This window comes from Mesoplodon densirostris, chromosome 19 (assembly GCF_025265405.1).
Source record: "Mesoplodon densirostris isolate mMesDen1 chromosome 19, mMesDen1 primary haplotype, whole genome shotgun sequence".
In the NCBI taxonomy this organism is placed as follows: Eukaryota; Metazoa; Chordata; class Mammalia; order Artiodactyla; family Ziphiidae; genus Mesoplodon; species Mesoplodon densirostris.
This window is the reverse complement of record NC_082679.1, coordinates 13,189,948-13,203,837: the sequence shown is the minus strand read 5'-3', so window position 1 is coordinate 13,203,837 and position 13,890 is coordinate 13,189,948. Positions and strand designations below refer to the sequence as shown.

The window sequence follows — 13,890 nt, the reverse complement described above, 5'->3', positions numbered from 1 at the left end:
GAGAAACCACTGCAATGAGAAGCCTGCACACTGCAATGAAGAGTAGGCCCTGCTCGCCGCAACTAGAGAAAGCCCGCGCACGGCAACGAAGACCCAACGCATACAAAAATAAATAAATTTATTTTAAAAAACTCATCTACCTTCCCCACTAGAACGTAAGTTCCACGAGGACAGGGCTTTTGAGGGTCTTGTTCACCATTATAATACCAGCACCTAAAACAGTGCTTTAAACAGTATCCATATCTGATGAATCAACAAATAACAGAACCCAGGAATCAGGATGTTGGTTCCAAGTAACAGAAAGCCCAATTCAACTGGGCTTAAATGATTTTTTTTTAAAAAAAAGATTTATTGGATTCCCTAATAAGAAGGTCCTGAAGTAACTTATTTCAGGTGAAGCCTGATCCAGCACTTGACAACATCACCAAGGACCTGATGCCTTTCTGTCTCTCCACTAGGCCTCCCAAGAAAATAGCTTCATCCTTGTGGCCACAACACACCTGGATGCATGCTTTGTAGTAATTATCACCCCTGCTGTATATTAGATGTTTGCCCCCTGTCAGACCCTGTGCTCCTCACAATAATCCTGAGATAAGAAGTATTATAATTTCCATTTTACAGTGAAGAAATTGAACCTCAGAAAGGTGAAGTCACTTATTTAAAATCATACCACTAGTAACTAGGTTAATAACGCTCTAATTCCTTTTACTATCACTTCTTTAGCAATTATGGAAATTTTAATGCTGATGAACATGCTGCTGATAATAGCTATCACATGCTCAGCACTTACCATGTGTCAGGTATCTTGCTAATACTCCACTAACTTCTCTGTGCCCTGGTTCCCTCATACATATAAAAGCAATAATAATATTACCACATAGAATGACTATGAGGATTAAATGAGCTAATACACAAAATGGTAAGATCTCAAAAAACATTCATTTGTTTCAGTTAGCTATTGCTGGGTAACAAGTCATCCTCAAAACACAGTGGCTTAAAATAGCAACCATTTATTTGCTTCTGATTCTGTAGTTTGGACAAAGCTCTGACTCAGGATGGCTCGTCTCAACGCCGCATGGTGTCAGCTGGGAGCTGGGCTAGACTAAGATGGCATCACTCATGTGTGATTTAGCACATCGGCTAAAACAGTGGAAGAGCTGGGGGATGACTGGGCCCCTCTCTTTCCACATCTCTCTCCAGTGGGGGAGCTGGACTTCTTTCTACAGTAGCCCGGGGCTCCAAGAGAGTAAAAAAGTACAGCTGCCAGGCCTCTTAAGGCCCAGGCCTCCCAACCAGCAGAGCATCACTTCTACTGCATTCTGTGGGTCAAAACAACTCACAGACCAGCCCAGATTAAAAGGGAGGAGGAGACTCCGCCTCTTCATGGGAGAAACAGGAAAGAGCACGTGGCCTTCTTTAGTAGCAGCCATTTTAATCTCATGGTAACAGCCTCCTCACTGCTCTACTTCTATCCTCAATCCCCACACAATAGCCAATTCCCCACACAACAGCCTGAGGGAGTTTTTAACACACGTAACTGACCATGCCTGCTTCCACTGTTTAAAATTCTTCTACAACTTCCCTGGGAATTCCGGGAAGCTGCATGGAGAGGCCAAAAAAAAAAAAAAAAAAAAAAAAAATCTACAACTTCCCACTGCACGTGGTGGGTAAGGACACAACCTCCTTACAGGATCCACATGGTCTGGCCTCTTGCTCCCCCTCAGCCTCTAGGTTCCCAGTACCACACACACACTTACCTCTTAACAGAGTTAATGCCTACCCCATCACCTCAAACCGCACTTCCTAGGGTCCAGATTAGACTTCCTGTCAAGTGCTCTTATGACACTCTTAACTTTTTTTGTAATTTCATATTTGCGTGATAAGTTGACAATCTGAACCTCCACCCCGGAGACTGTGAGCTCTCGGGGGACAGGGAAACTGTTTTGTTCTCTGCTGTATTCTCAGTCCTGAGCACAAAGCAGAGGCAAGATGAAATGTTTGTTGAATGTCTGAGACCTCAGAAAACTTTAAGGCAGTCCCTTAAGGTTCTGTGCACAGGGGATCAACAGAGTCCCTAGAATGCTAGGATCAGGAATTGTACTACTGAAATCATCCATCCATTCATTCAGTAAATAGTTATTGAGCCTGTACTACATGTCAAGAGCTCTTCTAGGTGTTAGACATAAAGCATGGAGTAGACAAAAGCTCCTGCCCTCATGAAGCTCATGATCTACTACGGGGGGAGACAGACAATAAACAAGATAAATAAATTATGCAACGTATTAAGCAGTAATATGATTAATGCTAAGGAAAAAGTTAAAGGGAAGACAGATATGAATTTTTTTAAATAAATTTATTTATTTTTGGCTGCGTTGGATCTTTGTTGCTGTGTGCGGGCTTTCTCTAGTTGCAGAGAGCGGGGGCTGCTCTTTGTTGTGGTGCGCGGGCTTCTCTTGTTTCAGGGCACAGGCTCTAGGCGCGCAGGCCTCAGTAGTTGTGGTGCACGGGCTTAGCTGCTCCGCGGCATGTGGGATCTTCCCGGACCAGGGCTCGAACTCGTGTCCCCTGCATTGGCAGGTGGATTCTTAACCACTGCGCCACCAGGGAAGCCTAGATACAAATATTTGTGGCACCATTCTAGAAGGGTGGTCAGGAAAGATCTCAAGGAGAAAGTAACATCTGAGTAAAGACCTAAAGGAGATGGTGGTGAGCCCTGACTATTCGGGAGAAGAGTGTTCAACATAAAGAGAACAGCAAGTGCAGAGGCCCTGAGGCCAGTGTGGCTGGAACAGAGGGAACAAGGAGAAGGGAGTAGACGATGTCAGACAGGCAACAGGGACAGATAATGCAGGGCCTTGCGGGCCATGGAGAGGAACGTGGCATTTACTTTCTGTGAGATGGAGCCACAGGGTGCCGAGCAGGGGAGGGATGTGACCAGACCCAGGTGTTCACAGTGTCCCTTTGGCTGCATGTGAGAAACAGAAAGTGGGGAGCAAATAGACCACTGAGGTCTAGGCAGGAGATAAGGGTGGACAGGGCTAGGGTGACAGGAGTGGAGGTGGGAAGAAATGGTCCGATTCTGAATATACTTTGAAGGTATTTGCTGATGGACCAGACATGGATAAAAGACAAAGAGGGGAACCAAGGACAGCTCCCAAGCTTTTGGCCTGAAGGACTACAAGAATGGAGGTGGCATTTAGTAAGAATGTGGGAGGTACACGTTTTGGGGAAAAAAACAGGAGTTCAATTTCGCAAAGATTACTCTCAATATCTCTAGATATCCAGGAGGAGATTATCATGTTGGCAGTCAGTCAACAGGCCAGGAGAGGGGTTCTGGGCTAGAAATAGAAATTGGGAATATATATTTCCATGCTCATCACAAATTCCTCACAGGACCCACATGATTTGACTCCTGCTGATGTCTTGAGGTTCATCCTGCACCGTGCTAAGTCAATAGTTCACACACAAATCCTGAGCCCTCCACTTCCTAGCCATGTGATCCTGGGCAAGTCACTTAATTTTCTCTACCATTAGTAATCTTATTTGCAAAAGGGAGATCATAGTAGTACCTGCTTCCTATGACCGTTCATTCAAAAAAAAAGTTTTATAATCATTTTTGATATGTCAGGCACTGTCCCACAGTGCTGAAGAGGTCACTTTCGCGCCCGTCTTCGCCTCCCTCTCCCACACAGCCTGTCAACTCAGCCTTCTGGAAGTCTCCCCCACCGACACTCATCCTCCCCTCCCATCCAAGGCCCGTGCCCTTCTCCATCCCCGACATCTCCTGCCTAGGATACCACAGCTGCCATCCTGGGCTCCCAGACCCTAGTCTTTTTCCCGTCAATCTATTCCCAGCTGGCAGCAAATTGGGCCCCTTCCCTTCTGGAAATCCCTCCGTGGCTCCTCACTGCCCTCAGGACAAAGTCCAAACTCCTTAAAGAACCAACAAAATCTTCCACGATCTAATTCACAAAGCACTTTCAGTAAGATTTCCACCAACACCAATCACCTGCAGGTCATTCACACACCAGGCTATTTCTCATCGTTGCCTTTGCGCAAGCCATTCCACCGCACCACCGCCACCCCCAAACGTCCCTCCGTCTTCAGGTCTCAGCTCAGACAGCACCTTCTCCCCCGGTAACGTTTCCCTACCGGTGCCAGGCCTGGGTTCTCCGCGTTTCACGCTGCCTCCGTTAGCGAACACATGCAGGCCCGTAACGGGGCCTTTGCCCGTCTCTCCTATTGACCGGGGCTTCCCGCGAGCCGGGCCCAGAGGCTAGTGACGCCCCACGTGGTGGGGCCGCTTCGGGACTCCGCGCTTACCTCCTGCTCGGTAACTATGAACGCCTAACCTGCACGCTCTCCCGGCACAGCGCAGTCACCCACCTTCCGCAAGACTTACAGAACTCAATACTCCCGCAGTCTGGCCAAAGCCACCCAATCACGGCCTTCTCCTCCTCTACAGCCCGCCTTAAGCATCCGGGCCCCGGCTGCTTCTGACTGCTCATTGGCTACCTGAGAACCCGCCCCTAAACACGTGAGCGAAAAGAATTCTGGTCTTTGTAGTTCAGCAACGAAAACGGGGAGAAGAAATTGCCAAATAGAACTCCATTTCCCAGGAATCCTCGGGGGACGATACCCTTTGAACCTGGCGGCTCTTGATTGGCCAGTTAGAGACAGAAGTTTCCAAATTACTGTGGAAACAGGCCCACTTACCTGGAACCCCGGGAATTTCTTTTTGCCCGAGAATCTTAAAATGCTTTGCTCCACAATGGTTCCGAAGAGTGAGACAAGACGTGTGGGGGGTAAATTCTGTACCCACTGCCTGCCTGCCATTCCCCAGGTGGCACCAATAAGGCCTGCTACATGCACTCAGCACCTACCGGATGCCTGGCAAAATGAGCCATGCCTGTGCAGACTCTGTGGAAGCCCTGGCTTATTAGAGCAGAACCTGATGTTTCCCAGAGACAGGCCAGAGCTGGGCCTTTACCTTTCAAGGTCTCAGTTTACCCTAGAAAAAGCAAGTGTGGGCTAGCATCCTATCCAGGATTTCTGTCTAGATTTCCACAGCCCCAGACCTCCTGCAGTCCCATGCCTGCACCAACAGCGATAACCTCCCCAGGGACCAGGGACTCATCCCACATGACAAAGCTCTTCCAGCACCCCTTCCCCGAACACCGTTCCCCACCACGCCTCTGAGGGCTGGGTGAGGGGAGCCGAGGGCCTGCAAACGCTCAGGCGGGAATGTGAGAAAGCTCTTTACTGGGGGGTACAGCAAGGAGGAGCAAGGCCATCTCCCCCTACCTGCCCCCACCCCCTCCTAGGGCCCTGGGGTGAGAGGGAATCTCCCCCTCCCCGCACTGGACCACCACTGTCTTTGGTACAATAAATAGAAAACAAAGGGAGAGAAGGGACCAAGGGTCCAGTCCTTAGTGGGGAGGTGAGCCTAAACCCCTCTCCTTGAACCCCTGCCCCAGGCCCCAATCAGTGCAGGCCTCACCCACCCCGGCTGGGTAGCAGCAATTCCAGTCAAGGGGAGAGATGAGGATGGGAGCCCAGGGCCCCCAGATTGGGTGTGGGGGGGTATGGCTTCAGGAGGGGCCCCAGGGAGGGGGCAGGGTCATGAGCTGGCTGCCGTGCTCTGGGGTATACCACAGAGGCCCAAGTGCGGCCCCAGAGTGGCAGGGTCATCAGGGGGTGGGAGGGGTGGACGACCTCCTGTCATCCGAGTCCGGAGGGCTGAGGCAGCCGGGTGCTGGGGGGCAGGCGCTGGGTGGGGCTGGGAGCAGTCCGGAGGGCCGCCCACCAGGCTCACGTCCATCAGCTCTGGGGGTGGTGGCGAGGTTGGTGACGGGGGACGGCCAAGGCATCGGGGTTGAGGGGGTAACTGGGCCCCGGCCCCTGGCAGTGATGAGGCAGAGGCAGGGGCCTGATGTGTCTTGTGCGGCACATCACCCCCTGCCCAGGGGCGCAGTGGCTGGGAGGGCGGGACCTAAAGGAGCAAAGGAACAGTTGGTGATGGAGACCTAGGTCCTGAAGCCCCAGACACTCCACCACCCACTTCCAAAGTCCCCAAGGTCCCATTACCTGGGGGCTGTTCATCTCACAGTCAGTGATGGGGGGCCCAGGGCCCCCACAATATCGGTTGCTATAGCGGTAGGTCCGGTTGTCACTGGAGGAGCCACTGGAGCCTCCTGGAAGTGCCAGGGGAAGAGAGGAGAGGCCTTAAGTGAGGAAAGGTAGGCCTGAGTTTTCAGGTGGCTGAGTCTGGTTCATGGTCCGGGCCCAGGTCTGGGCTTTGAGGCCAGCACCCAGTCGAAGGATCAGACCCAATTTTGAGATCAGGGGTCAGAGTTCAGTTTGGGGTGTCAAAGAGTCATAACCAGTTTTAGACATCTGAGCCCAAGCTCAGTTTCAGAGACCAAATCGGGGCCAGTCTGAGCTCGCCTACCCCACCCATTCTGGAGCTGAGGATCATGCAGCTTCATAGCTCTAGGTGAAGACCCAGTGACAAGGCCCCCCCCAGATCAGGCCAAACCAGGGCTGCCCCAACCCCTGTTCTACCCCATCTGGCACTGAGCACCCACCAGAGCTGGAGATGGAGCTGGCGGTGCTGGAAGAGGGGCAGGTATCGAGGGGCGCGGGCGAGGTGGAGGCACTGCTGCCTGCCGGGCCCGTGTTGGTGGCCTCATCAGCCGTGCGGCGGAAGAAGCCATGCTGCAGAGCCCCCAGTGGGCTGATGCGGGCGGCGGGCTCATACTCCAGCATGCGCAGCACCAGGTCCTGGAAGCGGAGGTAGTCGGCGGGGCTGTGGCCCGGCTCCCCCGCCCGCCGGCCCCCGGGCCCGCCCGTCTGCACGCCCAGCACCTCCTGCAGCCGCCGTGTCCCGGGGCCCTGGTAATCCTGGCAGGGGGAGGTGGGAGGGGGGGCAAGAGAGTGGCCGTCAGTGGGCAGGAGGGGCAGGGAGACGCACACGGGGAAACAGAGGCACAGGAGAGAAAGTGGAAAGAGAGGAGCTAAGAAGAGTTGTGGGGTAGGTAGTAGGAGAGATGGGGTGGGTGGGGGAGGAAGGAAAGGACAGACGGGATGGAGGGAAGAGGAAGGAAGGGAAAGACACAAGGGAGGGGAAGCAGGGAGAGAGGGAGGAGGGAGCCCCAAGTGTGAGAGTGAGGGGCCACCGGGGTAGGAGGAGCGGCATGGGGCAGGGGCCGCACCTTCCTGAGTTCCTTTGTCCTTCGCAGGGTCCAGCCACCCCCAGGCAGCCGCTCAAAGTACTTTCGAGCCTTGGGTGCCTGGTCCAGCATGGGGGCTGGTGGGATGCCCAGCACCTCCACAATCCGGTTCATCTGGTCCACCTGAGAGCAGGCAGGCAGTCAGGATCATCAGGCCGGCCAGCCCTCCACCCCCTCCAGCACACCCCCTCCTCAGGAGCACACCTCGTTGGAGCCACTGAAGAGAGGCTCTCCAGTGTGCATCTCCACCAGGATGCAGCCCAGGGACCACATGTCAATGGCCAAGTCGTAGGGTGTGCCCAGGAGCACCTCGGGTGAACGGTAGAAACGGCTCTGGATGTACTGGTAGATCTGGGGGAGGAGAGAGGGCGATAGTCAGAGGTCCCGCCTCCCCGACTTGCACCAGTGACACCCCCGCAGCTAGGAGGACTGACTAAGGACAGGTCTCCTGCCCCCAAAACTGGGGACAGGGGTCTCCAACCCTGACGTTATCAACACCAGCTTTCCAGGAGTCACTCTGCTGGCCTAATCTGATCCTGATCTCCATTTCTGCTGGCCTGATCCTGGGCCTCTCTTGGTCACCAGAGGCCAGGAGTCTGTAAACCTAGGCCCTTCCCACCCTCCCCACTGGACACTTCAAACCACTACCAGCATCGTCTTAAATGCCAGCTCACAGGAAGCTGCAAAGCTGGAGCCCCGCCCCCTTCCATCCCCAGCTTTAAGAGCACAGGGTAAACAAAACTTTGCAAACTGCCACGCCAGGCTCAAAGCCACCCAACTCCTCCCGCCCCACTACAATCTGGCAGCCTCAAAACTGGCTTGTTCTCCCAGGCTCCACTCCTCTTTCCTTCCCGCAGTATACCGTGTGGCCCTCTCCTTCACCCACTGGCCCCACCCTCCGTACCCGCAGACACCCCCATCCCAAGCACTATCCCTCAGACATCAGCCACTTCAAGCTGCACATTACGATCCAATCCCCTCCTAGCCTCGCCCCTTGGCCCCAGGCCACCAGTTGGCCCCGTCCACAGTCTGGCCACACCCACACCACTGGCCCCGCCCCGGGGCCGCACCCGCTGGCCAAGCTGGCAGGAGCTGCCGAAGTCCACGATTTTGATGGCGCTGCGCTTGGGGTTGCAGAGCAGGATGTTCTCGGGCTTGAGGTCGCAGTGAATGATGCTGAGCTCGGGCGTGGCCAGGAAGAGCAGCGCCGTGCAGAGCTGCTGCGCTAGCTTCCGCGTCAGGTTCAGCGAGACGCCACGGAAGTGCGTGTTGCGCAGGAGGTCGTATAGGTTGTAGGAAAGCAGCTCGAACACCAGGCACAGGTGGTTCCGGAACATGAAGTGCCGCTTCAGGTGCACTGCCGGGAAGAGGACGGAAATGGGCCGAGGGAGAAGAAACAGGCTCAGAGAGGGCCAGCGGCGGCCTGGGGCCCACGCTCATAAGGAGAGAGGCTGGAACCAGATCTCTGCTTCTGTCTCTGCTTCTGGAGCACAGGCCAAACTGTGGTGTGCCCACAGGTACCAGCTGCTAATCAGGATGTTTTTATATGTCTATAACTTGATTCACACAGGAAGTTAATCTTCTTTTCAAGTCTCTGTCAAACTTCCTGATTAAACCAAAGAGAAAGTTTCCATTTGGTGCTGATGGGTTTTTAACAGCATCCTACACTTCCTCATTTAATTTTATAATCTTGTTTTAGTCTCAGTTCTGTTTATTTTTGTGACAAGGGATGCTTGCTTTCCATTTACTGTAAGGTTTTCTTTGAAAAGAAACGCACTCCTTAAATCCACTTGCTTTTTCTAAGAGGAATCAGTACAGGAAAGAGGAAAAAGACTGGCATAGATGTTAAGAGTAAAGGCTCTGGAGTCCACTGCCTGGTCAAATTATAGCTCTACTGAGTACAAACACTGTGACCTTCTGCAAGTGACAGCACCTAAGTGCCTCTGTTTTTCCATCTCCAAGCTGTGGGCAATGATAATGGGGCTTCGGTGCGGGTTAAACAAGTGAATTTATGTAAAGTCCTCACAACAGAGCCTGACCCTTAGTGAGCACCGGATAAACTCTGACCAGCATTCTCATGTGAATAGGGTAGACATCCTGAAAGCGACAGGAGAAATCACTGATGTCAGGGAATTACAGACCAAACCCTGCCCTGAAGACACCAGCCCCTTCCTGTGCCGAGGGTGACCCATCCCCAGGCAGCTCTGCCCCAGGCCTCACCTATATAGTACTTCATCTCTGTGTCATGCTGGTTCATCAGCTCCAGCAGCCGCAGCTCAATCTGGGCCTGGTTCAGGAAGGCCTTTTTGTTCTTGATGATCTTGATGGCCACCAGCTCCTGGGTCTGATGATCATAGGCTTTCACCACCTGTGACCACAGGCATGTCACAAAGTGAGGGAATGGGGGCGTGGAGGACAGAGCCAGGTACCACCACTCTTCTCCCTCCAGTAAGGAGACCCACCAACGTCACCATCAGTAACACTAATAACTCAGTTTGAGTGCTCACCAACAGTCAGACACAAGTGTAAACACTGGACATGAGATAACACAACCACCTTACGTGGGGAGTCCTGTTATTTGCACTGTTTTACAGAAAAGGAAACGGAGGCACAGGTAACCAACTGATTGCACTGGGGTGAGTGGCCCAGCACGGAACTTGAAGCCACTGAACCACTGGCTGTGTGGGTATCAGTGGGTGCCCGTACCTCCTAACCCCTGGATCAGGGCCGGGTGGGGGGCATCCCGCACCTGGCCAAAGGAGCCTTTGCCAATGAGCGAGTCAATCTCATAGCGCTCCAGCCAGCGCTCGCCACTGCGCACGATGTAGTCGTGGTTGTCATCGTCATAGCCGTGGTTCAGGACCTTTTTCTCCTTCTTGGTGCTCGAGTCCTGAGGTGGCACCTGCTGGGCCCGCCGCTTCTTCTTCGCATAGTATACCTGCCCGGCCGGCCGGGAGATGAGGACTGGTGAGTGACCGACGCCAGGACCCCTCGGCACCCAGCCGGTGTCCCCCACCCCCTGCCCACCTCATTGATGTGCTTGTAGGTCTTGATGAGGTCCACGGAGAGCTTGCGCAGCGGGGCCGAGGTCGCGTTTCGGAAGGCCAGGGGCAGCCTCCGCGGCAGTAGCCGCCCATCAGGCAATACCTGGGGGAGGCGGGGTGACGGGTGAGCACTGAGGACAGGCCTTCACCTCTGACCTCAAGGGGGAGAACTGCAATGGGCAGCTGGCTCATCATTTCCACACACATTATTTAGTTGGTCACTGTCTGACAACCCCACTGGAATAGAAACTCCCCAAGAGCAGAAACTTTATCTTGCTCTTGCTTTATCTCCCGTGCCTGGAGCAGGGCCTGGCACATAGTGGGTGTTCATGAGAAATTTGCTGAGTGAATGAAGTGAACTATTTACCCCTGATCTTTCATCACATACCTTTACTCTCTTCTAAACCTCAGTGGGAGAGATCGGATAGAAAACCTCGGCTCTGACCCTCCCAATCCTTCACCTGAGACCATCCATTTTGGGTATCCCATGTTGAGGAGCTCCCTATCTTGCTTTATCCTCCTCATCCCTTGGGGCCTTCCTAACCCTCACCCCCCACTCTGTGCATCTTTGACCAGTTTTCTCATCCTAAGGATCTGGGATCTGGGTCCAGCACCCTAGACCTCCTGCTCCATCCTGCTTCCAGCTCTACCGTTTAGAGCCTTAACAGTCTACCCTTGAAGGTCTTTACCCTGCGCCCCCAGGCCCTGCTGGCTCCAAGACCCTGCAGCTCAACCTTCTTCCCTTTCAACCCCTCCAGATCTTTCACTCTGGACTTTTTTTTTCCCTTAATGAACATTTATTGAGTGCTTACTATGTGCCAGACACTGTTCTCAGCATTTCCAATTGCATTTCATTAACTTGTTTAATCCTCACAACAACCCTGTGAGGTAGGTATCATTATAGGCCCATTTGACAGAACAGGAAACTGAAACATGGAGAACCTAAGTAATATAACCGTGGTGCCAGGATTTGCACCCAGGCTCTCCAAACCCTGCCTCCACCAGCAACCCCTCTATACCTTCCACTCCCATGGCACCCTTCATGCTCCTGGGAGACTGTCTTGGGCAACCACACCATCTTTTCGGCCCCAAGATCCTTCTATCCCAGCCTCCCCCGACCCCCAGGCAGGTGAGGATCCAGCTGAACGCGTACCTGCGTGTGCTCCTGGGGCCCCGGGAAGCCAGAGAAGGGACCATGGCCCGGTGGGACGGCCATGGTGGGCTCAGAGGGCCGCAGGGGAGTGAGGCCTGGAGCGGGAGCCCGGCCGGGGGGCGCCTTCTCGCATCCTGCACCTCGGCTGCCACCGCCGCTGAGACCTGAGAGCGGGCGGGAGGCGGGGGAACAACATGGAACAAGGGGATGTGTTGGGCAGTACCAAGCGGGAAAGAGGCGGACAACACAGAGAAGGCAGGGCACAGAGTGAGGAAGAAAAGGGTACAACACAGCAGCAGGTGGCAATGAAGAGAGGGCACAGAGAGAAGTGGTAGAGGCGGGGCACAGCGGAGTCCCCAACAAATGATTACCAAATAAATGAAGTAGGCAGCACAAAGACAGGAACATGGAAAAGGGAATGATTGGGGAGCCAGGCAGGGATGTGGGCCATGACAGGAAAGGACAGAAAGACACGAATAATTGCGGGGGAGGAAGAGAAGAAGAGAGAAACCACAGACAGTATAGGGAGTAGGGTTCACTCTTCTCTCCCCATCTCTCCTCACGGCCCTCCCCAGGGCCCCTCACACGAGACCCCACCGTCCTGTAGTCTCCCCTGAACGTCATGACCTCATCGTACCACAGCAAGGTCCCTCCACTTCAAGATCTACCCTTCCCAGTTGGTCCCCTAGTCCAGAGAACTCTAAGATCCCCCCAAACCACATGAGAGTCTTCTGGGCCCCCTCCAAACCACAGAGGGGTCCTCAGGGATCTCCTGATCACACCAAGGTTTTCTGAGGATCCCTTCATAACAGGGTCCTAACCCTATGGCATTCTCACCCACCAGGGTACACCCTTCCCAGGGGACCCTCCCCATATGGTGTTAAGACCTCTTCCGTATCATTTCCTCCCACTGAGGACCACCCCTCCGTAATTTCCCAAACGATATTCCAGTTCCCCCATGCCACATCAGGGCCCTTCCCCACATTACTCCAAGCCCCCGCCCACCCCCAAACAAGGCCCACTCCTTCTGATGGAAGCAAGGGGGAGGCGTTCCTTCCCACGGTTTAGAGTGGATGGTCCTTGTCTCCCCTACCCTGGCTCCTACCCCCACCCTCCCTAATCGTTTTTCCTGTCAGGGCCCTTTCTCCAGTCACTCCTCTACACCAGCGTCAATCCACAACTGTGCCCATTCCTAGAAGGCCCCCATAGGTAAATTCCCCAAATATCACAGAGTTCTCCCCTTCCAGAGCATCTATCATACCCAAATCCTCTCCCCACGGACCTTCTCCCATGTCAATCCTCTTCCCCTATGCCAAGTCTTGCCACTCCACGACCCCTCCTCTCTCTTGGAGCTCCCCCACAAAACAATCTCTTCCTCGGGGCCCTCCCACACCAGGACCCTCTCTCCCAGCCCCCACCCCCTACCCAGGTCGGGGTTGGCGCGCCCACGGGGGGCTGGGGCGCGGTGGGGCCCCCAGTGGGGTGGGCGAGCGGCCAGCATGGCGGCGGTGTCTGTGGTGAGAAGACGGCCGCCTGTCCCGGCCCGGCCGGCCCGGCAAGCCCCGCGGCGGGGAGGACAAGCGGGACAGGCGGCTCGGTGGGTGACAACAGCAGCCGCCGCCCCGCCAAGGGCGGGGAGAGGAGGGGACGAGGGTCAGCCCGGGGCACGCGGGGGAAGGGGAAAGCAGGTGGACGGGGGAGGGGCGGGTTAACCCTCGCCCCGCCAGCACCGCCCCGCGCAGCCACCCGCCCCAGGGGACCCCAGCGTCCCGCCCCCCACCCTGGAGGCCCGCCGGGGCCAGCGGAGCCCCGGCGGGCGGGGCCGGACAGAGCTTGGCAGTCCACACCTACGATGGCAACAACCCTGCCATTGGCCGCTGCTGCCAAGAGCTCAACCAATTACAGTCCAGGACAGCTGTTGCTAGGCGACGAGGATGCGGCCGGCGGAGCCGAGCCCAAACAAAGAGCGGGAGCGAGGCCCGGCTACCCCCTCCCAGTCTCCCTCCCAAGACTGCTACCTCGGGGCTCGGCCCCTTCCAGGAATCCGACTAAGAATAGCCAAGCAAGGCCTGCACCTGCCCACCGCCCCCCTCCTCTTCTCCCTCGGCCTCATGCTAAATCTCGCGGCGACGCGGGCAGGGCGGGTCCCGTACTACCCCCCTCCCGAGAGCGCGTGCTGCCCCGCCCGTAGCCGCGTCGTTACCTGAGGGCGCGGGCAAGGGAACTCAAACTGCCCGGGAAGCCCGAGCTCAGTCCTGCCCACTGGCTGAAGATATCCGGCAGACGCGGCGAGCCAGGGCCCCGATTACCCAGTAATGCAACCAGCAAAATGGCGACCACAACAAACCGGCCCCCCCCCGCCCCGGACTCCGCCTCCTGCCCCCCCAATCTGTTTCCCCGTCACGTGACCCAGGGAAACACTCCGCGCCTGCGCTCAGAAGAGCTTACAGGGATCTACACG

General features: G+C 55.2%; 1 protein-coding gene across 5 annotated transcripts; it reads right to left on the bottom strand.

Annotated features, from left to right (window-relative positions):
* Positions 1–5,245: 5,245 nt before the first annotated feature.
* On the bottom strand, positions 5,246–13,779 carry DYRK1B (dual specificity tyrosine phosphorylation regulated kinase 1B). Of its 5 annotated transcripts, XM_060084500.1 has the most exons (12): positions 12,855–13,232; positions 11,430–11,593; positions 10,260–10,379; positions 9,982–10,170; positions 9,453–9,600; positions 8,303–8,589; positions 7,437–7,583; positions 7,215–7,355; positions 6,868–6,903; positions 6,588–6,783; positions 6,088–6,194; positions 5,246–5,992 (listed from the first exon to the last, which is right to left on the bottom strand). In XM_060084500.1, the coding sequence occupies exons 1-12, from the start codon at positions 12,928–12,930 to the stop codon at positions 5,621–5,623; spliced, it is 1,983 nt and encodes a 660-aa protein (XP_059940483.1). In that variant the 5' UTR covers positions 12,931–13,232; the 3' UTR covers positions 5,246–5,620. The 5 variants fall into 5 exon arrangements, with proteins under 5 accessions (XP_059940483.1, XP_059940486.1, XP_059940482.1 ...); XM_060084503.1 differs by lacking the exon at positions 12,855–13,232 and adding an exon at positions 13,633–13,779 and having other exon boundaries at positions 6,588–6,903; XM_060084499.1 differs by having other exon boundaries at positions 6,588–6,903.
* Positions 13,780–13,890: the final 111 nt, after the last annotated feature.